This window comes from Poecile atricapillus, chromosome 3, assembly GCF_030490865.1.
Source record: "Poecile atricapillus isolate bPoeAtr1 chromosome 3, bPoeAtr1.hap1, whole genome shotgun sequence".
Lineage (NCBI taxonomy): Eukaryota > Metazoa > Chordata > Aves > Passeriformes > Paridae > Poecile > Poecile atricapillus.
In genome coordinates, this window is record NC_081251.1 from 65,847,676 (window position 1) to 65,874,547 (window position 26,872).

The following is a 26,872-nucleotide window of genomic DNA, read 5'->3' on the forward strand; positions in this document are numbered from 1 at the left end:
ATGAAAAATGGGTGGGCTGGTTTTGTGCATATGAAAGTACCTAGAGTCACACATGTGTACAAGAGGAGGCAGCAAAGATGCTGATACTTTGTTCTTTGGAGATGCACTGAAACCTTTCTATATCTCACTTTTCCACTGAAAGAGTTTTTGACTGTAGCTTTTGAAAGTGTACTTTTGCTAAAATACAAAGACGCCCTAAAAGCTGTAAATCACTGTGGTGTAGATTCGAGAGAGAACCAGGACATTTCAAATTAAGCAGAAATGGGTACCCTCTTGCATAAATCCTGTTGGCATGTGTCTGCATAAATGAACAAATGTCTAGCTAATGCTAAATAATGCATGCATCTTGGATCAAAGAGATGCTTAACTTAGCTTCGTTTGAGCTCAGAATGAATTGGCAAAGGACCTGTGAATGTTTGATTGATAATTTTATATCTATGGAGAGGTCATGAATATTTTAGATACTCTTCAAACTTTTTGGGGTTGCTGTCTATGTATTTCATGTTTCAAACTTGTTTTGTGAAAGTAATCAAATAATGAAAGTTGTAGTATTTCAGTCTTAGTTTTCCTTCGCTGTTTTCACTTAATCAAAAGTGTTAGCATATCCAACTGGAAACTACTTTCTATGTGTTGTTATCCCTTCAGGGTGCCTGTAATTCTGTTATTCTCTTTAACAGTGGGAAATGTCCGTGAGGAAAAGAATCAATTTCTATCCTTAAACTTTTCTTCACTCTTCCAGTTTGCCTGTCTGACTTTGGGCAATGGTCTTATTCTTAAATTAATTCCTACTTAATTATTCTAGATTTGTTTTTCTGGGATATTTTCTGTATTAAAATATACTTCCATGTTGGGAATTACTAAATCTAAGAATGAAAAGAGAAGCATTAAAGTATTGGAGTTGCTTTAGGCTGTGCTCTTAATTATAGTCTAGAAAGAACTTTATTAATTTGGTACTCATCATGTAAGACACAAAGTACACAAAATCTCTGCTGCTTAGAGGTGGGCAGCTAAACTGGTCGGTCAGTTAATGGATGGTTGCTAAAACATGAATTTTGACTGCAGTGTGAGCTGTGAGGAGGTAAGAAAGAAGAATTAAGTGGTCCATGATTGGAAGCGGAAAATCAATACAGCCTCTTGTTTAGAGGAAAAGCTGCAGCTTGGTCTCATGGACAAGGATGTGATGGAAGCAGGAGCTTGAGCAATATGTACCACTCTGCTCTGAAGTGGCTCTTTAAAGTCAGGATGTGGTTTCAAAAACTGCATGCTCTATCACGTGGGGAATAGCCTTCCCAATAGTCAGTCAGCATTACTGAGGGGTATGAGAGCTCCTTAAGTAAACTTGTAAGGGGTAAGAGTTTTTTAAGAACTCCTGAAATTTTGCATATTTGAGAGTCCTAAATGTTGATTAGTGGTGAAAAAAATCTGCTATTGTACCACACTAAAAATGTTTACTGTTCAGGGACAGTACATCTCATTAATCTTTAACTGAGACCTTTCTTTGTGTTTAGGTGGAAGAAGCGGAAATTGTGGGTGGGAATATTTTGTTTCAGGAGAGGAAGAGTGTAGTTGATGTCTGAAGTTAAATGAGGATTCTCAAGTGGACAGACTTAAATCCACTGCTCACTAAGGATTTACTTAAACTGATTTGTGTGTTACATGAATGATTCAGGTGCGTGTCACTGCTCTCCTGGGCTTTTTCTCCAGAAGAATGATGTGTAAACAAAAGCATGGCACAAAGAATGAAGTGTGAAATTAAGATGCCTGTGCAGTGTATTTTTAACTTTGACAAAAAAGTTGTTTCTCCTGGATGTATTTCATCTTGTTCCCAGAACTGTGGTTGTCTTGCGATAAGACAGGAAAGTTGCAATGGATCAGTACTTAAAATAATAAATAACCTGGATAATGAAAGAACAAATTATTCTGTCACTAATGCAGGTTGTCTTACTGTGGAAAAAAACGATTCATAAACATTTTTCCAGTACAATAAATGAAACATTTCTGTGGGGTTGCCTTTTTAATATAATTTTGATGTATACAGCTCAGGCTGCTCTTTCCTGAGGAACCACTGTCTCATTTGTTTTAATCAAAGACTCCCATATAAATTTTTAGACCTCACTAGTCTTTTTCAAACCACTGAATAAAGGAAGATTTGTAGATATCCTCAAATATCTAAGAGGTCATTCTGACATTGCCGTGGAGGAGAATGCTTGTGTCATAAATTAGGCTTACATTGCAGAAACAGCACAGCAATCAGCCTTTGTCTTTGTCCTTAAAAGGCTGTGATGAGTTGTGTGCCTGTTTCTGTGGTATCTTTTTATTTCACCTCACAAAAGACCACTCTAATTCCATCATCGTTGGCCGTAGCCCATCTATAGCTAATGGCATCTTGTAACTTCTTGACACACTGGAATGTACCAGACATCTGTTTCACTCCTGTGTCTTGAGCCACAATACCGTGACTGGCTGTGGCCTGACCTTCAGGGGTGAGCCATGATCACAGCCAGGGAAGGTGATGGAGCACAAGCATATTAGTGACTGATTTCTACTCTCCACCCGTAAGACAGGCACTCCATTCTCTTAGCTACCTGTGTTGTTCATCTTGCTGTGTTCTTTTGTATCTACTGTATCCTTTGGGAACTGAAGTGACTGCTATTGCATGGGATACTTAGGATGAAGTTGCATCAATGCAATGTTTGATATTGTAGTACAACAGTGGCTTTTTGTTTTGTTTTTTCTGAGGAGGCTCAATATTTTATTGGCTATTTTTTGGTTGCAGTGGCATTTTAGGCAAATTATTTCAGTAACCTGGCGATGAAACTCCCAAGACCCCTTTTTCTAAGCTGCAACTGCCCAGAAAAATGCTTATGGATTTCAGTTTGTGTATGCATTTTTTAAAGATCAGTTGGTGTTTCAATTGCATTTAAAAATGTTGGGTACCACCTGAAACCTTAGCACGATATGTCAACAGATGAGCTGCCTCACTGGATCCCAGGGATGGACTGGTATCAGGAAATGAGACAGGACATTTCTCTGAATGCAAATATTTTTTTTTGCTGAGGTCTGTTTTTCCAAAGGCAGAGAGCCAGGAAAAAACACTGGCACAGTCTCATTGAATCTGTTTTTTCAACTGGGGAGTGCTGCTAGAGAGCCACAATAATAGAGGGTCCACTGCTGTATTTTTTTTCAGATGCTTTCATAGCCTGTAATAGAGATGAAAACTCTTCGTCCTGCTCATACCTTTCTCATTTTGACACAAATTTGAGATTCTTTCTGTACAGTCAATAAATAAAACCAGCTCAGGTTTCCTTGATTTCTCTGTGATCTGTTTTGATAAACTGGGCCACTAAGAAACAATCTATTTAACATAGCTGTTCATTTGTCACTTGAAATGTGGACTGGAGCTTGTAGGGATTAATGCAAATTTTAAGAACCTTTTTAGAAAACTGATACTTTTCCATATAAATTTTGTGCAAACACTAGAGTTTTATTTTCTTTCGTCTTGTGTTCTCAGTGGACAGAGTCCCCTACGCATCACTGTTTTGGAGAAACTGAACGGACATATTAGTTTATCACACTTCTTAAATATATGCAGTAAGAGAGAGGCTGTTACCACTTTAAAATCCTCCTAAAACTTACTGCTTTTGCAGACAGGGACTGGAGAAGAATCTGCTTTATTTTCTGTTAAGAACATCTTAATCTTGATCCTGCTTCTTGCTGCTACAGGCAGAATCTTTAGGGAAGAAGAATATTTATTCCAGTTAACTCCTGAACTCAAGGACCTCAATCCCTTGTTATTACAGTCAGTAATCCACCCTAGGAAGATCAGCAATAAATTGGAAAAATTGTGTTTCCATGGCAGCCGCCCACTCCTGTTTTCATGCAGATTCTAGAGATTGAAGGCTAGGTTTCAAAATGTATATACAAAATAGAGGAGGGTATGGGAGTCTTCTTTTTCTTACACTTCTTTATTGTTTTTCACTTTTTTTGTTTTGTTGCATTTTTAGAATGCAAGGGTAGGTATTGGTTTAATGGGCGAGGTAATCTCACAGGAGGTATTTTGTTCTGTGTTGCTTTCTTTCCAAGAGCTCTTAATGATAGTTAATAGTTGTTTCCAAAGAGTTACCATACATCTGTATCTTCTGACCTGGTTTTCAGTGAATTTCTCTCCTCCAAAGTGGTTAGTCTGTGGGGCTCGAAAATTGCTAGGAACATCACTAGAAGCAGTTTTCTTCTCTGAAGTTTTGTCAGTTTTGGACGCCAAAGGGTGCTAAACCTAAAATGATGCCTAAAGATTTGAATCCTTCTTTTTGGGGAAGCTGCTGGATGTTACATTTTTGCTAACATGTGCTTCCTGCAAAGTGAATTCAGTGTTGTGCTTCAGAAAGGCATTACATTGGGTCTAGGGTTCCCACTCCTACACCTTGAGCTGCAAGAGGTCCTTAACACTTACAGATTCATCCAGTGTTCGTTGTTTTGGGGAAAAGATGGGGATTTTTTTTCTTTTAATCAGATTTGGAGCCTGAATGCTCATCTTGTGAGGCCCGTAACATGATTCCTTTCCTTGTGTCATTTAAAGTATCATCAGTAGTTATCCACATCAAAAGACTTGGGGTACCCTGAGCTTTGGTATTAAGGTACAATTCCTCCATATAGTGCTGTGTCTGGTAGCTCTGCAGTGTCTGCAGGCAGTCCTTAGAGTTACTGAGATTCCTTTGTTTTAACCAGTAAGTTACTGAATTTTATGAGCATGGTGTAATTGAGATAGAAAATACTTGTTCGATGAAGTGGCTGTTGTTTTTGGGTGTGGGTTTCTTTCTTTTGGTTTGTGTCTCGGTTTAGGGGTGGTTCTTTAGGCACCTCTTTCTGGAAGGAGTGCAATGTTGTCCTCACACATTTACTACTAATGAGTTATTAACTACTAATGAGTGATTTTACATGCTTGGTTGGTCATCTTATAATTCATTCCCCTGTAATGTATGAGGACACTTTAAAAGCATCCTGTACAGAATGTAAGTTTTATTGAGGGTCATTTTTATCTTGTAATGTAGCATTATGTCAGCACTAGCAGTGAAGATACTGTGTCCTAAAGTGGTTTCAAGCACTATATATTAACTGGATGTGAAACTTTGTAGCCCGCTCTGCCAAATAGACAATACAAATGCAGTATCTACTGTGATGTGAGAAGCCTTTTCTGGTTCTGCAGTGAATGAAGATCAGCCTTAACTCTAGTTTTTGATGGTCTAAGATGCCATGCTGTTACTGACACATGACTGTGCTGTTAGGTGGTTGCTGTTGGTTATCCCTATATCCCATTTCTCTGTAGGACAGATTTTGAAGGGATATGGGAAGCTGAAAAGTGCTTCTGAACTTCTAGCCACTGGGAGCCTGTTCCTTAAATGAACAAATGTAGCCTGTGGTGAGAGAGACCATTTCAAAGATGTTCTCAAAGAAGCTAATAACTGCAGCTAATGGTAATTCGTGTTTGGTTTTTTTTGATAGGATTGTAATCTTTTAAACTTTTCTTGTTAAATTAATGTGTAAATGGAGAGAAAAAAATCTCTATGCCAGTGTTTGATGGTTTAATAAAATACACCAATGATATTTCCTAGTCAGTTTTATGATATTGTCAGCAATTTTGTGTTTGAAAGCAATATTTAAAAGCTCAAGAGAGTGTAAACCAAAGCCATAAATCATTAAAATATTCTGATACATTTATTTTCCCTTTTGTTTGAAGTTGGACTGATTTTTTTGTGTTGTGTCTATGTTGCTAAGGAATTTTTAGTTTAAAAGTCCTAATATAGGTAATAGAATAATTTTTTTAAAAATCCCAGACTTCCTCTCCCTTGAAACAGCTGGTTTGCAACTTACATGCTTGAATAATTTTTAAAATATAAACTAAAATATCATGACTAATGAAAGGACTAGGATTATAATTTTATAAACAGTCATTAAAAAATGCATGCTTTATAACTGTGTGGCTTACATGGGTCTAAATTAAAATTTTCAGTACCAACAGAGGCTTGAATGATTTAATCCAATCATTACTTTATTAGTATATTTTTCATTAAGTCAGTGTAACAGGTCAGCAAGAATTTAATATTAGCAGTAACAGAAGAGAGAATAGTAAATGAGATCCTTTTAAAGAATTTACTGGAAAAAATACATCATTTTTCTGTTATATATTACTGCTGGTCATCTAAAATTTCTTTTCACATTGTTCCAGATTTTATGCAGTCTATATTTATTTACCTTGGAATCAATCTGATATGAAGATTTTCTTGTTTCTTCCAATTCGTTAAATAACAGCTATTTGTACATTTTCTCTTTTGCGGTTACGTCTTTTTTGAGTGATGAATCTGCCTCAGAAGAGAGAGGCTAGGAGTTTATCTAAGCATTCACTACCTTGAATAGGTAGTGAATAGGATAAGGTTCAAGCCAGGGAAGGAGCCCTCCTGCAGAACAAAATGCTGAAAGGGCTACATTCTGATGCCCTGAAAGGAGAGGGAAGACTAATTGTGAAAGTACTTTTATTATCAAATAGATGCAAGGGAGGGGGAGGCTGTAATTTTTAGGTAAATTGCAGTGGTATCTGATAATTTGGTCCTGTGCATGTGATTTTTTTCAATCTCAAGTTTTGCAGCAGAGAGATACTGAGCAATACTTGATGCTGACATCAGTGCTGTGGTCAGTGCCTGCCATCACGCTGGGTAGGGACGCTTTCAGGACCTTCAGTCCTTGATACAGAATCAAGTCCCCAGGCTTTGACTAAAACACAAACTGCTACAAAGCAGTCTTGCTTGGCTGAAATTACTCATTTGCAATAGGTCAGCCACATTTGGGATGATTTTCTGATGATCTTGTATTCTTCTGTATGATCATGAAGATAATGTCTTCTGACATTTCTGACTGCTACAAGATTCTTAGTCCAGTGAACATGGGTGCTTGGCTGCAGTTTCTCAAACTCTTTTTTTCACCTGTGTCTTCCTACTGCTTTACATGGTGCTGGTGCAGCAACACTGGAAGAGAAGGAAGAAGTTGCTATCTTAATGCTAAATCCATGAAGGAGTGGCTAGTGGTAAGCACAGCACAGAATATAAAACAAACAAATAAACAAAACCCCATGGTGTTGTAAAAACAAAGGCATTTTTATTGCTGGAGAGAAAACTAAACAGACACAGGTCAGATGTGAATCACATTATTAATGCTGTTCTGGAAAAACAGTTTGGGTACCAAGATGATGTGTGTGGCCTAAAAAGTCTCTACATACTGCAAGTAAACATGCTTACTGAATTTTGGTTATACTTTTAGAAAAATGTGAAGAGATTTCTAAGAAAGCAATGACTTTAGAGTTAAAAGCACTGAAGCTAGTGCACCCTATTGCTAAATACAGTATAAATGAACTAATTACAAGAAATAAGTGAAATTTATTTACTTTTTAAGAAATCTGTATTTATGGTGTACACTTTTCACTAAGGTTTCTGGGGAAGGAGAGCAATTTTGCACATTTTCATCTTTTTTTAAATGGCTTTAAGTTGACAATTAACGTTTCTGGGAAATTGTTGCAGATGTGTTGAAGTATTCTTTGGCATGCAGTTGAATTCTAGTTTTTGGTTTAGAGATACTCCACCGTGTTCTCAGTGTTATTGTTTACGCCTTCAGTATTTTATTTATTGCTTTTACTTTTCTCCATACCTCTACTAGGTAACTTTGCCATAGCATAGAACTTGTTTCAAAGTATTGAGGACTAAAAATAACAATTTGATTCTATGGTTTTGTTTTTGGTTTTTATTCTGAATGAGAAATTGTTTGTGGTTACACATCCTGTTTCTAAAGAAAAGGAAATCCTATTTAATACATGCTGGTTCTACTATATGTAAGATATTAAAATTATTTGCCTGAGGAACTACAAATAATTAAGCTTGTCATACAAAAAAAGAAAGCAGAGAAAGGAAATGAAGTGAGTGAACATGAGTAATAAGTCTGTCTTCTGATCTCTCTAATGTGCCCACCCTATATTGGAAAGTATTTGTGGAGCTGAGTTAAATAGCCCTGCTTCACAGAAGACAGAAGTATTCTTTTAAGCCCTGCTATCTTTCTCTATTTGACTCCTAATCACTGTCAGTTATATTAAATGACTTTTTTTCTTGTGGGCTGTTCTGTAGTCATCCCAAAAAAATGGTTTGTGGCAACTTTTGCAATAAGTTTTAGTAGGACCTTTTTTGTTTTTTTACAGGTTAACAGTCATTCTCATTGAACTATTTTTAATCAGGAAATATGGTTTATGTGAATAGCTATTAAAAGAACTTACAGTGTGTAAAAATAAGGCAAAGTTTTGTCTTTATTATCTGTGGATATTTTGCAGAACTTGGCCTGAATTATTTTAATTTAAATCTTTTTATGCTGAACAAAACCTGAAGCAGATTGTTAAAATCAACTAGCGAGCTCAGTTGGAAAGGAGGAGGGCACAGCCCTGTAACCAGGGGATGGAACACTATTTGGAAAACACTGACAATTTTCAAATGGGTTTGCTCAGTGTTTTGTATTAATATATGTATACTGAATGCCCAGCAGTATTTTAATTCTAATTTCTTATTGGTAGGATTGTCTGAAAGCAGCCATATTTATTTTTATTTTATTTTTATTTATTTTTTTTCTTATCTCCTTGGTTGAATTTGCAGGTTCAGCTGGATTTTTGGTTGTTTTTATGAGATGTTGTTAGATCATCTATTCAGAAATGCAAAGACTGAGCAAGGTTATTGTGTTGGGCAAGTTCAGTTTGCAGAGGCATAAATAGAACTAATAAAGCAACACACACTATTTCATGTTGTGACAGGTTTGGATGTCCCCTGTTTGACAAGGGGCTTAAACTCCCAGTAGAAATCTATTTGTTATTTATGTTCTGTGTGGCTCATGATGAGGGAAAATTCTCCGCTACTTGAAACAAACACACACCCTTCCACAAAAAAAAAAAAAAATCCAACCCCACACAACTATGTTTTGATACTTACTGCATTGCTGCTGAGCTGTAGAACATATGAAATATTACACTTGGGACTTGCTTTTTTTGCCTTTTTTCCCCCTTCTTCTTAAATGCCATTGGCTTTTACAGACATGGCATAGGTGCCAGGTTCTGTGTTTTCATGTTCTTCTAACTTCTGATGGCAACTAGAATGACGTGAAGGCAGTGACTTAAGCAGAAGGGAAAGTCATGTTGCCCTTAGGGTATTCCTTCCTCTTGACTCTCATAAATGCCTGGAAAATTGTCTGAAGTAGAGTATTTTCTCTTTCAAACACTACTCATTTTTTTCAGTAATGGTTTTACAGTAATCTTTCTCCACTGAGCAGATGTTGGATATGCTAGTATGCAATCCAGAGACAGGAAATTCTGGAGAAGTGACCCAAAGCAGAGATCCAGCATAATCTGTCATGTCACAGTAACAAACTGTGTGGTAACAGCCTTACAAAGATGCTGTCATTTTAGATGGTTTTGAAAATGGGAAGCCATAGTAGAAGAATTGAGAGCAAAAAGCTACAAGGGAGATTGAAGTAGACTTCAGTAGTAGGTGAGGAAGACACTTTGTTGACTGTTTGGTTATTATTCAGTTGTCTGTCTGGACCATTTGCTTCCAAAGAGAAACCAAAGTGACTGTTTCTAAGAAAGTGGAGTAATTAACGTTGACAGGGCTTCTGAAGCATTTCCAGTAGCAGTCCTCTCTCATGTGTGCATGCATGCATACAGAGCAGGAGCACTAGAGCTAGCCTCAAATTGCAGCTGGTCTCTAACATTTTTTCTGCTTCAGTATTCATCTGGGCTCTGTTGCCTGTGCTTCCTCCTGCCCTAAAGGGACTATTCCTCCCCTTACACAATTGTCATCCTGGAGATGCTCCTTTGAGACTTGCAGTGTTCTGATTATTTATAAATTGTAGGTGATGCAGTATAGTACAGTCAATATTTTTCTTGGTGATCACAATTCATTGTCAAGGACACTGAGGTACTCTTGCACCAAGGAGGCTGACGTAAAGAGAACCTCTCATAAGATATGGCCATGCTCACAAAGTGCATCCTATCTTTTTATATTGGATGAATGCTCATAGTGCTGCGTATCACAAAGTTTCTCTTAAGTGTATTGAGTTTGAACTGTAGTTACTCCAAGTCTTTCTCAAGACCTCTGCGTTAATACAGTAGGTACCATTTATCAGTGAAGTAGCTTATGATACCAAACATACTTGACTTCTCATTGGTGTTTATTTTAAGAAATGCAGAGGAATCTTAATCACACAAAATGAACAAAAGGTGACCTGAGTTTAACTACTCTTAACAGCAGTGCAGCACCCAGCTTTTTAATGGTTGCATCATTTCAGTTTGAAGCAAGAAACTAATGGCAGTTCATCAATGCTCAGCAATCACACAGCCTAAGCAAACCCAAGGCAGTCTGTTACCAGCAAAGAAAGGAAGAAAGAAAGAGGAATGTATCTCTCTTATGTTGAAGAGATAGATGCTTACTGCTGAGGATGCAGGAAAATAGGCAGTACTAACAGGATATTTGAGGCCTCTTGCTCAATTAAGTAATAAACCATTTAATAAGCAGCAGATGTTTTGTGTGTCTTCTGTCAGTCTGGAGGCAGTACATGTTTTGGATGCATAAACAAAATAATGGTTTTTTTGTGTGTTCTTTATCCCTCCCCCTTTTTCTGTGGTTATTTTCTGACATAAAAGGCAGAAGTTATACCAGTTGCTACCTGTAAAGAAGATGGAGTTTCATGGTGACAGTTTTTCCACCATAAACTCATTTGTGGATTTTATGTAACTGAGTTAACTGTTATCCAAAGCTACTCAGTTATACACTGTGCAGTGCACAGTTACACAGTTTGAAGCTAATTAGAGTTAGCATTGAGGACACAAATTTCCTTTGCTTCTTCAAAGGAGGTACAACTTTGAAGAGTGTGGAAGAAATGTAACTTCTGTTCTGCAGACAGCTTTACAAAACAGTTTCATCTGGAATGGAAGGATCCTTATTTTGATGGTACACTGCCTTGTCTTTAAGGTGGCTTTTTAGAGTGTATAATCTTTTTAAATGTCTTTGAAATAGACTCAGCGCAATGCTTTACTTGGCATTGTACAGTGATCTTTTCCTGTAGGGTTTTTCAGGGTTTTTTTGGCAGACAGTTTAAAATGTTATTTTATCTTTGCTGATTTCTTACTACTGTCAGTCCCCTGTGTCTGGACACCAGTTCTTGTATACTTTAGATTAAAGGTTCTGGTTTGTCCCTAAGTTACATATAAGTAGTTGTCCTGCTTCTGACAGGAGCCAGGAGCAGAGTCTGGGGAGACAAGCAAAAGAAAAATGGAGCAAGTATACAGGGTTAGTTCTCTCCCTGCTGTTGATCAGAGATAACATCTCCTGTTAATCAGAGATGAAAATGCCTGTGATGATGCTATTGCTTTACTATAAAATAAATAAAAACAGAAATAAAAAGAGGTTAAGTCTTCCAAGGTCGTTGATATCAGATAGCTGTCATGCTCCCATAGTTAGGAAGGTTTGGTGGGATTAGTTTTCCTTCACCAAAAGCACACTGTAGTCCTTTTGATGTAAAACTGAATATGTTTTTACTGGCAGTTTGGCATTTGAAAATTGGTTCCACTGCTAGCAGGGTAATTACTGCTGTTGTGTAAAAGTAAATACGTCTTCTCCACCACACAAAGAGTAGAAAGCTGCAACAGCTTCCCTCTCTCTTCTTCTTTCAGTCTCCACACTGATTCAGGCATTTTTGCTGTCTCTGGGGTGCAATCTGTATGAATTACTATATTAAATCCTGATTAGGTATGTTAAACAGATTTTTTTTCTAAAGGCTCCATTAAAAACATTTTTTCCTATGCATAGCATTGTAAACCAAGCCTGTTTTAATCTCCTGCTTTTGTGTAGTTTATACAAGCCATCAAATTTAATGATTCTCATGCCCCTTTTTAGCTGTCATATTACAATGGATTTCAACCAAAATGTGCTCACTTATATTAGAAACTTGCTGAATGAGCAAAATAGGCATATTCTATCAGATTTTGTTCTGTTGTTTATATGATATTTTTGTAGTACTTGTGGTACACTGAAATGCAAAGGTAAGGACTGATAATAAAAAATTGCTTTCTTGAAGGAGAGAAAAAGAGCCAACAAAGCAAGTTCAGTGGATATGCACTGTGTAGCAAACCCATCACAAATTGGCTCCACTGGTCAGAGTGGTTGTATTTCTGGGGATTTCAGTAGTTGATTAAGTTGAGAATTCACATTAGCACACTGAAGCCTGTCTTTTCACTTTTGTTAAGAAAATAATATCTTTTTTAAAAAGCTTTTTGGCAATAATGTCTTCGGCATTAGCTCAAAGATGCATGGTGCGGGGATTTTTTCACCCAACATAGTTCCTAATCATATTTAAACCACACCCCACCCCCAATATAAATAAATAAATTTTAAGACAAAAAAAAATAAAAGCCTTTAGGCATTCCATATTTTCTAGTCCCTAAAGACTATGCTCTGTTGAGCTTCCAAACTTCTCTGGGAAACCAAGTCATGGTTATCATTGACCTAGAAACACAAATAAAGTCTCATTTCAGTGGACTAGGAAATAAGAAGTTACATAAGATTATTGGTGCTGGGAGACATATTCATGAACATCATTATGCCTCATTTTTTGTAACCTTTACTCAATTAAGCAGTCTCCCTTTGTCTCTAGTTGGACTTAAATCCTGTAGCATGTCTAGAGAATGCAGGACTTGCACTTCTTGCTTCAGAAAAAACTAAAGAAGTTCTTTCTTGGAAAATTAGCTGTATAATAGAAAACAGATTAATTTTTAAGAAAAAGCATAGCCCTGTGATCATTAATTTAAGAATAGCCTTTTAATGTCTTTTTTGATGCAATCTGTGTGACAATGAAACTTCAGCCTTTGTGCTGTAGCCCTGGATTCTTTTCTAGTGGACAAAGAAGGCCTTTCAAAGTCTTCATGAGGTTATTTTAAGTGTGGGTTTTCCAAACAGGCTTCAAACCATCTTTTCCTGATTTTAAAATGCTGTTAGATGAAAATGGAGGAAATAGCCTTAGTGGTTTTGAACTATTACAAGTTCTGAAGAAAGTCAATTGCCCTTCCTTATATTAAAGTGTCTCACAGGAATGTACAGATGCAGTTGGAGGTTGTCAGTTTATTGGTTATCGGTTTTTAGAACGTCAGTAACAGCTTTGTGTTTCTTGTCTCTAAGTCTGAGCAGTAATGATACAGCTTTACTTCCTTCCTCTATCTCTTTCACTGCACTGCTGAGAAGTCCTTTGTTTGAGAGATGTTTTAGATGCTTATTTTAGGTAATGCGTGTCTAGTAATGCATATTGGGAGGTGCCTGGTGTTTTCAGTGAGTAGCCATGAGCACATGCACTCCTCCAGACAGAGAAGGGAAATTAACAAGAGACAAGAAAGTCTCTGGGAAAAAGTACTCGTGTTTCTGGCCTGAGGCATCTATTTTGACAAATCAAAGGCAAAGTCTTAAGTAAGCTAACATTTATTTCCCTCTGGTAAAAGATCACCAGCATGCATAGTCTAATTCTCTTTTTCCCGTTTATACTTTTAAATTCTTGTCAGTTTAGTTTCCTTGTGCATGCAGACAAAAAAGAGGAATTTGCTATAGATATGACTTCTGGGTCTACATTCACATTGAGCCCTTGTAGTTGACACCCTATTTGCGCGCACTTTATTGACACTACAGCAAAAGAGAGAGCAAGTGGCAAATGGTAAACTGAGAGACAATTTAGAAAAATGCAGCCCTTGGCAGTTCTCTTTGGTCCTTTTTGAGATATCTGTTTAGATTCTTCTATTAAAAAAATAAATCTAAAATACTAAATATATATGAAGGCAAACAGCTTCCCTTTTTTTCCCCCCCCACTCTCATATTTCCTTTTCTTTCCCTATTCTGGTGTTGGTCACTGTTTGTCATTGATTTATCAGAACATACAGGATTCAGTCTCATCTTTGAAGTCCCATGTGCTACATGTGTCTTTGTAGGTGTTTGTCTCTAGGTGTTAATAGTTGTATATGAGGCACCATTGTTCTCGTTCATTATTTCTCTTGCCACACAGATTTTGTATGAAGTAGTAAAAGGTAAATGCATGGTAGGCTGCATGATCTCAAGTTAAATACTGCTCTTTATTTGACTATTTTCTTTATCAGATGGGGTAGACACATAAAAATTGACTTTTACAGAGACCAAAATTCTTCTGAAATTTTACGCATGCATGTTCCATTAAATAATATCTGACAGGAAGGAACAGCTTTTAAACACGCTATGCTTATTTTATTTCTAATTCATTCTTTAGTGATGGAGACAGCTGGCAGAGACTCAGTCACAACCTTTATCTCTGTATGATCTTTATAAATAATTCCTCATCTCACTCTGAGTTTGCTCAATCATCCTGCTTATTCTTCCCTTCCTATTACATGCCACAGATTATTTTTTTCCATTTCATTTTAGTGTATAAAAGTAACAGGAGTTTTTCAAGCACCGGGTGCAGAAGAAAGATGAATAAGTAATTAAATGCTACAGGAGCTGCTGATTGGCACATAAGGCTACAGTGTGCTGAACTGATATGAGTTACAATAGCATGCATCTTTACTTCCTTGAAAGAGTGCATAATGAGACCTGATTTAAATATGATCTGTTTTTAAGAAACATCCCATGTGTTTTCTTTGAAATTAGCTTTGCTTTCATCTGTTGGAACTATTAAGCAGATCTGCTCCTTGAATTATTCTGTACAAGTCTGTACAACTCAAATGAGAAAAAGAGACTGTAAATTAACAGTGAGTAATTTTGAAAGTCCACTTACTATGCTCAAAAAACAGTTTTAAGGTGCAGCTGAAGGAAATAGGTGCTTTCAGGATACACTAAACAGTGTAAAAACCACAATAGCAGAAGTTTTGAAGCTTTTGAAATTTTGTAATGCCCTGGTTTTTGGGCAACTTCCCTTTCAAAAATCTTAGCTTACAAGAGTTGGGTTTTAAACTAGAAATCAGATATATCTTTAATGAAGGGAGGGCAAATGGGTTTGATTATCTTGGTGCAACAGAGCAAATGGTCTCCCTATCTGGATTTCCAGAGTTGTAAAGGAAACAATTTTATGTTTCACAGTCAATGAAAGAGGAACAAATCAGAATGGAGAGTAAATCACTGGCTCATGGTTAAAAATCACGGAGGTGCTTTTGTTCTCTTCCCTGAGAGGAGGATGGTGTTAGTGGGGTCCTGGGTTACTCTGCTGTAGTTGGCTAACTTGAGACCTCATACCTGCAAAATGAATGCTGCAGTGCTGATTGTAGTTATTGCTTTGTTTCATGCTACATAAAATATTTCAAGAGGGTAGTTTGGTAAGCACTAGCAGAAGACTTTTTTCAAAGTAAGTTTTTTTTAAAGTATTTTTGGCTAGTACTGTTTAAAGTGAGCTATGAAACCAGTTTGTGTTGGCACTGCATCAGCACACCATATTTTAGGTTTTCATGGCTTTTCCCCCCTCTTTTATAAGAATCAAGAATGTCTAAAATTAGTGTTGGTTTTTCCAGGACTCTTGCATGTCCTGGTTTATGTAGGAAGTAAGAATGGATTTGCAAGTCCTACAGAGCTGTGTAAACCATAGACCTCGGATTTAGTAGTCTCTCACCTGTACGATTACTGAGAGAAGTGAAGCTTTCATTTTTTAAACCATTACCTAAAGTACACAGTAATTTTTCAATTTATAATTATTGTATGAAATACAGTGGTATGGAATACTGCCCAAGTTGTGTACAGCCCCTTTTTGTATGACCAATATAGCTTAAAAATATTATTGTGCTTTTATAAACATAAGAAAGCATAGTGTAGTGAAAAAGAAATGTGTTCTCTCTGTGCTCAGTGTTTACTTTTTCATTTTGTATTCACATCTGCATGCTCAACAGGACTCAAAAAATACTTGCATCCATGTGTTTAGCTTATTAGTGGACAGTTTTCAGTGACAAGTTATGAGATGCTTCTCAAGCTGTTGTTTTTTCCTTACCTTCACCTATATAATCTATACCAAAACTCTAATATCAATTTTCTCCTAATTTTCTTCTTGAAGTGCATAGCCAGCAACAGGAGGTGAGTTCTCCCTCTACTAAAACCTGTGATCCACTCAAAGAATACAAATGCTTTAACTGTTTTATGAGTAATATCCTTGTCTGCTGAAGGAGGCACATCCATTCTGAGTAGCCACTGGAGGGGTATCTCTTGAAAAACTAAATAAACCACCAAAATATATGATTGTACTTCTTATTGTATAAAAACCTTTACAATAACTAAGTTCAGTATTGCAGGTTTTATATTCCTTGCTGGGTTTTTTATGGCTTACTCTGTAGTGTTCCTCTTGATGTGATTTTTCCAATTAAATCTTTATTTCGTTCATTCAAGGCAGATGATATTTCAGCTCAAGATCTGACTTATAAGTGGGTTTGTTTTTTTTTTTTTTGTTCTATTGCAGAGAGGTTTGCAGGGACAAGAGATAGTATTATTGGTGTGCTTGGTTATCCTTGCACTGTGTACTCTCATTGCTCGTCTTGTTTACTGGCAGACAGAGAAATATATTGAGCATTGCTAAGGAAAAGTTATGCAGGTCTGAGTGCATTATTTTTGCACCTGAGGCATAAAAAAATAACCCAAAACATAATCTAGGAAGTATGTGGTGTGCTCAAGGTACTCTATTGCTAATTGCATATTTATATTGCATAAGTAATCCTGATTTTAGTAGTATAATTTCAGTGTATGGTTTATTTCATGCTAAGAGAGTTCTCTGTCAAAAATATTGATAAGGATTGCCATGGATGACTTATAGCTGATGAACTGTATGGGCCAAACTCTTAAAATCTTTGTGTTGTCAACCTCAATTTGAACAACTTCAGTGGCAGGGATATTGGAGAATTAAATCCAAGGTCTCTTAGGTCAAACTTGATTGAAGTTTTATTGAGGGTCAGGAGAAATTGTTGAAGCACACTATGTGAAGGTAAACAGGAGAGACAGTAAAAGAGATCCATTCTAACGGTTGAAATTTCTTAGCATACTCAAAATATGACATAACCTCCCTTTTTCTTATATGATTTGGAAATATTTTGGAAGTTATATGGAGGAAAGAAAAGTAACTCTAGAAATATTTCATACTTCAAAGTGTAGTAATCAGCCCTCTGTTTCTGACAAAGTTTTTGAAATTAAAATACATTATATTTTACTGATGCATCCACACGGGTTCTGCGAACCAAAAATCTTTTTTTAAATGGGGAGTTTTTCAAGCCATAATAGTGCATTCCTTCTTTCTTGAAACAAATTCCTGCATAGAGACTGCTTTAATGATTTTTAAACTATGGATGAATCAAAGTGTCTTATCCTAGTGTGTGCAATGTGAAATTAAAATATTGATGCATACCATGATGAACTGAAGAGATTCTTCATCAATGTTGCTTTTACAATTCTTCCATTTCTGTATATTTTTAATAAGGAGGGCTTGTTTTTTAAATGAGAATTTTCCTTACTTATTACATGTAGTATGTAAAAATCCTACAAAATCCTACAAAGAATATTATTGCTACTCAGAAGCATACAGAGCATACACTGTTCTGAGGAGTGTTTGTGTAAATAGAGCAGTTAATGGGTACTGAAAGTTGGGCTGTACAATGCAGGTTCCTAAATGTAATGGAGGTTAGTGTGTTTTCAGTGATTAGTTTTTGTTGAGTTTATTTATTTATTTCCATGTTTATTTGTTTATTTTATTTGAAGCAGTAGAATGGAAGGATTTGGAAAGATGATGAAGATAAAGGAATGAAGTGGGGGTGGAGGGAGGAAAAACAACGTCTAGTCTCCTGCTAAGCTAAAGTTGTCGTTCTAATTGGGAACAGCAGGAAGAACGACACAGACTCTTAAGGGAGTCAGAACAGGAGAGAATCTCTAGTTTATTGCTTCAGTCATGTTATATAGACTAGTTTGTGGAAAGTACAGAAAGGAAACTCTTACTGGTTAGTAAAGTGCTACGTTACCATCATTGGTCAGTGGGGTTTACCACCCCCTGACCTTCTCCTGCAAGGAAAACACGGGAATCAGAAAACAGCACCTGCAGGCTGTTTTCTGTCTTTGAGGATTGTTTTGAATCCTCCCATGAAATTCCCAGGCTAGCTTCTCAGGCAGGGCTGGCAGGCCATGGGCCTACAGCCTGCTCCAAAGCTAGCTCCACATAAAGTCAAGATGAGGATGTTTTTTGTGACTGTGGCATCAAGAGACTAATGAATGAAAATGATAAGACAGCATTTGTCATGCTTTTTTGGTATCTGTTTTTCAAACTTTTCTGTGACAGAACAGTCATTTTATTATATAGTGTTGTCAACACTGACTAACTGCTTTTTTCTATCTGGAATGAGGCCTTAGCAAATTGTGACAGCAAAATAAGCCTTGTCTTTTTAATTAGAACTAAAAAATACATTGTAAATAATAAACATAGTGTTCTAATAATATTTAAAGTATCTTTTGTATTTCTGTGTGTAGAAAATAATACAAATAAAACAGGAAAAGCAATTTCCTTCTAGTTGGGACAGATTTATGTTTTATACTTGAAGAAAATGCTTCATAAGAAACATTACACCTGACTATTTATAACCCTTTTTTTCCCCTAAAGGTTGGTTACACTTAACCCTTCAATAAAATCATAAATATTGGAGTGCAAAATATCCTGAAATAAATTTCCACCACCGTGAAAAAATCTTACATAAAAATTGATTTTTTTTCTTTTCGTATATAAGTTTCAAAGGGGTTTTGAATAATAAAGATCAAATTAATTTTTGAGTAATTTAAAAGATAGCTTTTTCACACTATGTTATCACAATAAAATTTCTGATACATGTTTTCTAAAAATATTAGTAAATAGTGGACAGAAACAAGATGTTTCATTTTCTAAGGAATGTTAAAAACCAATTCTTCTTAGCATTTTGTAAAATAATTTTCTGAAGTCTCAGTAGATGCAGTTTGCCTTTATTCCAGCTATCAAAAAAGTTGAGTCTGCTGTAGCAATCTACTATATGTTAACAATCCTGTTGAAAGCAATAAACCCATTAAATTTACTTATTAATAGAATTACAATGTAGTAGTTTCACTATGTTAGGCTTTTTTTAAACTCACCATCATCACCTTTCTTGTATTCCTTCCTTCAAGTCAATTTCCTAAAAATTACCCTTCCAGCCTCAATGACTTGCTGCTTCTGTTTTGTATAATTTGCATTTTATCTTGCAGTCTGAATAACGTTGGCTATTACTCACTCACTAGGCAGGTCTGGTTGGAGAGATGAAAACAGAGAAAACTATATAGTTCACAAGGTCAAGTTACAAATGCATTCTTCTTTCCCTTCCCAAAAGGCACTGAGGCGTGAACTGAAGGATAAAGAACAAACCATTCTCAATGCTGTGGACCAGGCACGAGTTTTCCTTGCTGACCAGCCAATTGAGGGGCCTGAGGAACCAAGGAGGAGCTTGCATTCAAAAACAGGTCAGAAAGTACTCACTTCCGGGGAGGGTCAAAAAAGAGAAAAGGACTTGCGTGTCTCTAGTACGTATTTTATATCCCAGTTACTTGCTCAGACCTCAGAATTTTCTGAATGGCATCCTCATGGCTTTTATTTCAATGTTTTAGACTCATGAGTTACTTCTCTGCTGTATAAGTACTTATATTTTAATGGAAAAAGTAGAAACAGCTCATCTACCTTTTTCAGTTTTTGGTTCAAAACACTAATGATAGTTCTGTTCTTTTTTCTTAACACAATAACATATGCACCTTAAATGTAGTCAGAATAGTATAGAAAATAATAGTACAGAAAAGTAATAGGATTCTCATTCAAACATCCATGTGTCTATTGCAAAGTTTTACTCCACCAGTAGAAGTAAGCATTATTTAGTGGTATATCTCATTAGAAGCAAAATCAGCATTAGGAAGGCAGTCATTACAGAATCCTAAAGATTTGAATATTAGGTGAATCATTGCTAAGGAATGGAACCACAGCTATCCTAGAAACTATTTTTGCACAGTGTTTGTTGAGATATTACTCTAAATATTAGAGACCTACAAGAAGGTAATAATTTTTCTTCACTCTTCCACAACCAAAAAATAGGAAATTATCTCTGTAAGTTCTACAATTATATTTCTGATATAAGCTACTGCATTATAAAGTCTTGCTTTTAGTTACACAAGAACTGTTCATGGAAAATGTAATAATCTGCTTTTGCGGAACAATCAGTTGCTGTAAGATGTGAACAATTTACTGTTCTGTATAATTTACAAAATACTATTATATCTGCTTTTATCAGGAGTTAGTTTTTTTATTTCCATACATCATCTTACACATCTCCATTGCAAACTTAAAATTGTTCCGTGGAAACAACTGATCTTTCCTGCATCCACCATCCACAAATTTTTAAGTGGTTTCATATTCCCTAGATCAACTTTGTGATAAAGTTTGAATAGCTGGTGATTAAAGCCAGTGAATCATTTATCTCATTGATTAGTTCTGCTGGTACCTTAGCTTTACTTCTGTTTTGAACTCCTGACTCCTGAAATACTATATGGCATCTCTAATGTTTTAGTTGGTCTAAATCACAAGCAACCTTGCAGTTGAAAGGTAAGGATGGTCTCTGTTCATTCTTTCATACAGAAGTTTGAAATTGCAGGTTCTCTCCTCAAAAACATAGAACTTCTCTGCACAAATGATGCCAGTATATAAAACCTTACCAAAGTACAACGTTCATTTTCTGACAGGATTTGATATCAATGATCTGGTCAGTGTTGATTGATGGGAAACTGCAAGAGCAAACTTTAGATGATAAGATGCATCATAAATTCTTGCTATCTAGTCTATTATGATGAAAATTATTATTATTTTGTGCTACACCAATGGCAGTGAGAACAATATAACAGGGAATTTGATGACCATGGTAAACTGCATAGCTGTGGTCTGCAAGTGATGTATGCATGTCTCTGGTGTATTCTTCGTATTTGAAAACCAATCATGTTCAGACAGGGAAGCCTCATACACATGTACTGAACTTCTTTTCCTCCTTCTTCTTCAAATGTACTTCCACAGACTTTCTTTTTTGAGCATGTGATGGGTTAGTCCTGACTACCAGCCAAACTCCCACCCATCCACTTATGTCTTCCATTGCAGTGGAATGGAGGCAGGAGATGGGACGAACATGAGTGGGAAAGCTCATGGGTCAGGATGGGGATCAGATGGATCAGCTTGGGGAAAACAAACTATTTATTGCCATTTAAAACAACTAATAAATACTGAGTTGGTTTGTAGTGGGGGAAAAAAACCTCACAAACATTAAAGCCATGGCTTTCCTCAGGCCTTTGACAGGCTCAGATTGACTCCCTCATTCCTGTCTCTTCACCCCCCTTGTTGTGACGCTGGTCATGCTCAGAGAGACAACAAGTGGCACGAGAGGGTGGGAAGGTGGTGGCTCCATGGTTAGCCTAGCAGTTTCTTTCTCCTGCTTCTTTCCTCTCACGCCTTTCCTCTGTGTGCTGTCTCCGTGGGGAGTATCTGCCTTACCATGGGGTTGCTCCTCCTCCTGTGACTTCGGTGTTCCCTCTGTTTCTCCTTTTGGTTCCCCCCTCCTTTCTGGTGTTTTCTGTTTCTTAAATACACTTTCCCTGAGGTGCTGCAGCATGGCAGAGAGTCTCAGTGTGCCCCATGGTGAGTTGACTAGAGCCAACTGCTCCTGGCACAGGGCAGCCCCAGCCTCTTCTTCTAGAGACGCCTCTGAAGCTCCCACTGCTGACAGTGGGCACTCACACCCTCTGCAGAACAAGCCTGCACTTTCTTTGAATTTATTTGATTCATTTTGTCTGAGCTCATATGTGTATATATATATATAAGCTGTTAATTTTCACCTAGGAGCAAGTCTATTAATTTTTTTTTCTGACAACTGATGCCACCAGTCTCCAGAAACTTAACCTCTGAACTAAAAGACAGATTTTTTTCTTCAGATTAACCATTTTCAGTGAAGGGTGTGGGCTTTTGTTTGTTTCTAAGATATTAATTTTTTATTTTTTTTTCTGTCAGTCTCTTGGTTACTGGTATTCTCTGTAGTTGATTAAAGTTAACTTGTTAACTTCAATGAAGTCCACTTCATGTTGATAAAGGTGGAGTGTGGTTATGGATTCTAAACTGAGAGTCTGTTTTCTAAAAATATTAACAAACAGTACTGTACAGTCTTGATTTGAACATTGCTTTGGCTGCTTCTGTAATAGAAATAGAAAAACTATTTTACTAACTCAAACTTGCATTAATTAGAAATCACAGTTTCTTCAGGTTATTTCTTACTTTATATAAGGGTTGTTATGGGGAAATGGTCAGCTAATCTGAAGATAATAAAGGTTATAAATCAATATTTTTTATTATTTTCTCCTTCACCACAGGTCTTTACACTCCAGGGAGGGCCTTGTTGACAGGGCAAAGAGTGAGACATATTTAGGGGAAAACTGATAAGAATCAGTTTTGAACCTGTCTGACTGAGACCTGTTTGAAGGACTTGTGCACATATACATGTATTGTTCCATCCAAAGAGAACATTAGTTAGAGGATGCCTTATGATAACCCATTATTGTCTGTAATGGTCTTGTTAATTTCAAACATATGACAAGAACGTAGATTCAGGCTATGAGTAAGCCCTGCTTTCTTTTTTCATCATCTTCACCTTATACTTCTTGTGTTGGCCTTCTACTGTACCAGAGAGTAACTGGCACATTCAGACAGAGTTCTCTATCTTCCAGGAAACTACTTTCTTAGTTAATTATACCTCCCATCTGTCTTTTCTTCTGCTTTTGTTTTGCCATGTTTCTGTAGAGAGGCCCCATCATGAAAAAACAAGCTTCATAGTCTTCCTGTATTTGAGCTGCCTCTGTGTGGAGCATCTGTGTGGAGCTGATTGATAAGCCAGCAGGCCAGCCGCTGAATTTTATTGATAGACAGGTTAAAGAAATTGAAAATGCTCATTTTTCAGCTTTTTTAAAATATTTGTCCATAGTATAGGATAAAACTTTGATCTAAAGATGTTAGTTAGAATTCTCTATGGCATAGTTGCAACTGGCTTCATAAATCCATGTACTTTAAAGTTACAGGCCATTGGAAAGACAAAGGAAGGCAGATTTCGTATTTTATGTCCCCAGGATTCTGTGAATTGATGATAAAGCATTACTGAAATTCTGTTCTTACATTTCCACTGAAGCAGTGGAACATCCTAGCAGATTCACAGACCACTACACTGATTCTCATTGTAATAGTGAATGTTTCTGGGAGTCTGCAGTGTTGTCCAACTACTTTAGTAACTTAGATTTCTTAGCACAATTAGATTCCTAGCTTTGAAAGCTGCTATTTGGTAGCAAAGGTTTCTGTGATAAACACAGCATTTAAAAATAAGTATTTACCATCTGTTTTCTCCTATTAATTGAATAGAAAGACCCATAAATCACATCTGTGTTATAAAATAAATATATTAATATATATCAGTGAATTGTATGCAGGTACTTTATTTAAGCTTGTAGAGGGACAATATCTTTACTTGTTTCAAGCATAAATGAAAGGTGGACTTTTTTACTTAATGCCACTGACCACATTTAGGTAAAATTCTCTGCCATAATTTTTCCTTTTCTAAGGAAGATCTCACTGAAAATAGGCAATTTACTCTTTTCTAATATACAACAGGTATATAGCAGGCAGCATATTTGTAGTATATACCAGGTAGCATTTCTATTCCCAATCACCTGTGTTTGTTCTCTAGTTATCACACACCACTGGAATTTTTTATTTTTTTTTTTCTCTGCTTTGCAGTTGAACTGAGTATGAAGTCTTGACTGTAAATTAGAAGTGCTTAGGAGAATGAAGAGGATGTAGCCCACTGGAAGTCAGTGGAATCATATCCAGAAACTACTTACACTATTTTCAACATTGCTGCTTTTGTTTTAGTTGGAGCTCATTCACTCATGACTTTTAAGAGTTTCTTCCTATGATAAGAGAAATATGCTGTTACCCATGGGAGAAGACACAGCTTGGTGATACTGTAACATTATTGTTATAGTTGCATTTTTCTGGGATAGTGTCAGGAGCATACTAAAACTGAACTCATACCTGGTTTCTGTTCCTGGATCAACATGAAGTTTGGGTTTCCACTATGCAAAAGTGTTGTTATCTTGTTTTGGATCACACCAACAAACAAACAAACAACAAAATGTTGGCATGCTTGTAGTGAGAAGGTGACACCCTCTCCTCCCTAAATCAACAATTGTAATACAAATTGTAATTGCATTGTGGGTTGACTTCTGTTTGTTTGTCTCTTTTTTTCCCCAGATGGCATCTGGATTGTCTTGTTGAATACTCTTCTAGTATTCATAGTCTAGCATATATCAAGATTAATGTGGGCTGACAAGATTTGAAAAAAGCCTTAAAAGAAAAAACAGAATAAATGTGTAGAATTGGTGGGCAGAAACTCCAGTTGTGATCCAAACAACTCCCTGTTACTTTTTTATCTGGAAAAAAGTGACTTCTCAACAACGTTTTATATTGTGTAAATTACTTCTAATATGCTTCTCTGTATTGGGTGCTATATGTATGCAACAGTTGCATACATATTTGGGTAACTTGCAACTATAACTGTGCATTTACTTTGACATTCATCTGACCTTTGTAAAGTAAAAACTTCCACACCCTTTTCTGTCTGTTGCTTCCCTACCCTTCTCCACCACATTAGCAACTCCAAGCTCAGTCAGTTGTAATGATTTTAAAGACAGTCTATCAGTAAATGGAAGATTGTATGTCTCATCTGACTTCTGACAAAAATGGTACTTTCATCTTTCCATGATTGTGTCTAATTTATTCATAGGCAACACTTGAATTTTAATCACAAGAGTACTGTGATAAACCTTTTCCAGGGCTTTTATATAGGACTGAATAGAAGGCCAATTGGCTTAGTTTCAGTGCATGTCACGTCTCTGCTCCTTCTTTTGTTCTCTGTTTTTTGCATTATAGTTTCCTCTGCTTGCTTTTATGTAGAAGGGGAATCCTCTGAGACTGTCTATGTTTGTTTGTCATTACTGAAGCAACTCTTCCCCAATGAAAGAAGCTTCCCATGAGATTTTTTCAGCAAGGACCCCCTGGGCAGTTGACAGCAGGACCTGCTGGGGATGTTTTAAAGTTTTCTTTTCAGCTTTCTGGCTGTCTGGGTCTTGCTCAGTCTCAAACTGAAGGTTTTCCATGGTTGCTGGGTTGTGTGGGTTCTAGACCCATAAGCCTGAAATTTGTGAGAAACAGTGCACCAAAAGCTTGATTCTTTTTCCAGTCATTAGCTTCATAGAACATTTGTAGGTTTGGAAAAGCTATTTAAACCAGCCTTTTTGGACTTCGGTGTTAACACAAAAACTGATGTCATGCTGCAGAACCATGCCCCCCATGGTACTTAGTATACCTTGGGTTTTGCCACTGAGTGTGAAGAGACACCCTGGTGCCACAGTGAAAGGTGGCAGTGAGAGATCCAGGAACAAAGCACTGTCCTTGCTCTTTCTACCTGCAATGATCCAAAGATTACCTACTGAAGTTTCCAGGATGGAAGGAAATCTTATTTTGCCTTTCCCTGTGCCTCCAAAAGTAACAAATCAGCAGTAAGCTGCTTTTACTTTGTGGGTATTATGTGGAAGTAAGGAATAATTTCATGTCTTCTTATCAAGGTCTGTGTTGTCCGTAGGAGTAATTGGGGTTTATTTCAGTTACAGCAAGGTGGACTATCTTCTACTTTGTACCTGCTGAAAGAAGTTATCAGTTGACGCTGAAAATACTGACTGTCTTGAGTGTGTATTTCAGGAGCACTAACAGCAGATAGACAAAAATAAGAAATAACTGTTCTTTCCCTCTGCAGAACTGACCCCTGAGGAGAAAGCCTTGAAGATTGCCAAAGCTATGCGTAAGCAGTCATCGGAGGTAAAAGAGAAATGGGAGAACCTAAATGCCAGTGCCAGTATCTGGCAGAAGCAAGTGGACAAAGCATTAGAAAAACTGAAAGACCTTCAGTGTGCCATGGATGACCTTGATGCTGATTTGAAGGAGGCTGAAAATGTGAGGAATGGCTGGAAACCTGTAGGAGATTTGCTCATAGATTCATTACCAGATCACATTGAGAAAACTATGGTAAGTGCAGAACTCCTGGAAAATACTTCATTTGTTTGTGTGTTAGACCTCTACATTCCAGTCCCTCTGGTCTATTAGGTGTTTGTACACTGTATGCTGAAATTCTCATGTGCAGTCTAAAGTCTTTAAAGAAGAAGAAATCTGAAGTCTCAAATAAAGTCCAGTGCTGGGCCACATTCCTAGTGTTTGCTGGGATTACATATGCACATAGATCTATTTGGCCACCAAGTGTAAATTTCTTGTTAGAAAAACATTTAGAGCTTTTTTAATCATACAGAAGTAGTTTTAATTTCTGTTCCTTAACTTTCACAAACTTAACATGTCTATTGTCTGGTTTTGTTCATATGAGCGAATATTTGCATTTGGTTTTACTTTAGCCTGGTTTCTCATCAGGATTATTTCAAATTGAAGAACACATACTAGCCTATAGTGTTGTTGTGGGCAAACCAGGTCTTACTGCCTGGGTTCAATGCAGAGCTCAGCATCCTAAGGCATAGCTGCTTTGATGGGTAGTAGTCATCCCCTGCCAAACTTTGTGTTATTGGGTCACAGATTTTCAGTTTTTAAGCTTAAGAATGAAAATAGAAAATCATTACAAGACCCTGGGGTTGTATACCTGATCATCCATGTC

The 26,872-nt window shown here is 36.8% G+C and overlaps 1 protein-coding gene across 2 annotated transcripts in view; it reads left to right on the top strand.

Annotated features, from left to right (window-relative positions):
* UTRN (utrophin) overlaps positions 1-26,872 on the top strand; it is a 307,480-nt gene that overhangs the window by 205,433 nt on the left and 75,175 nt on the right. For both annotated transcript variants that reach the window (XM_058833987.1, XM_058833985.1), the window contains 2 exons: positions 19,427-19,556; positions 25,973-26,241. In XM_058833987.1, the coding sequence (XP_058689970.1) occupies positions 19,427-19,556; positions 25,973-26,241 (399 nt within the window). The remainder of the gene's footprint in view (positions 1-19,426; positions 19,557-25,972; positions 26,242-26,872) is intronic.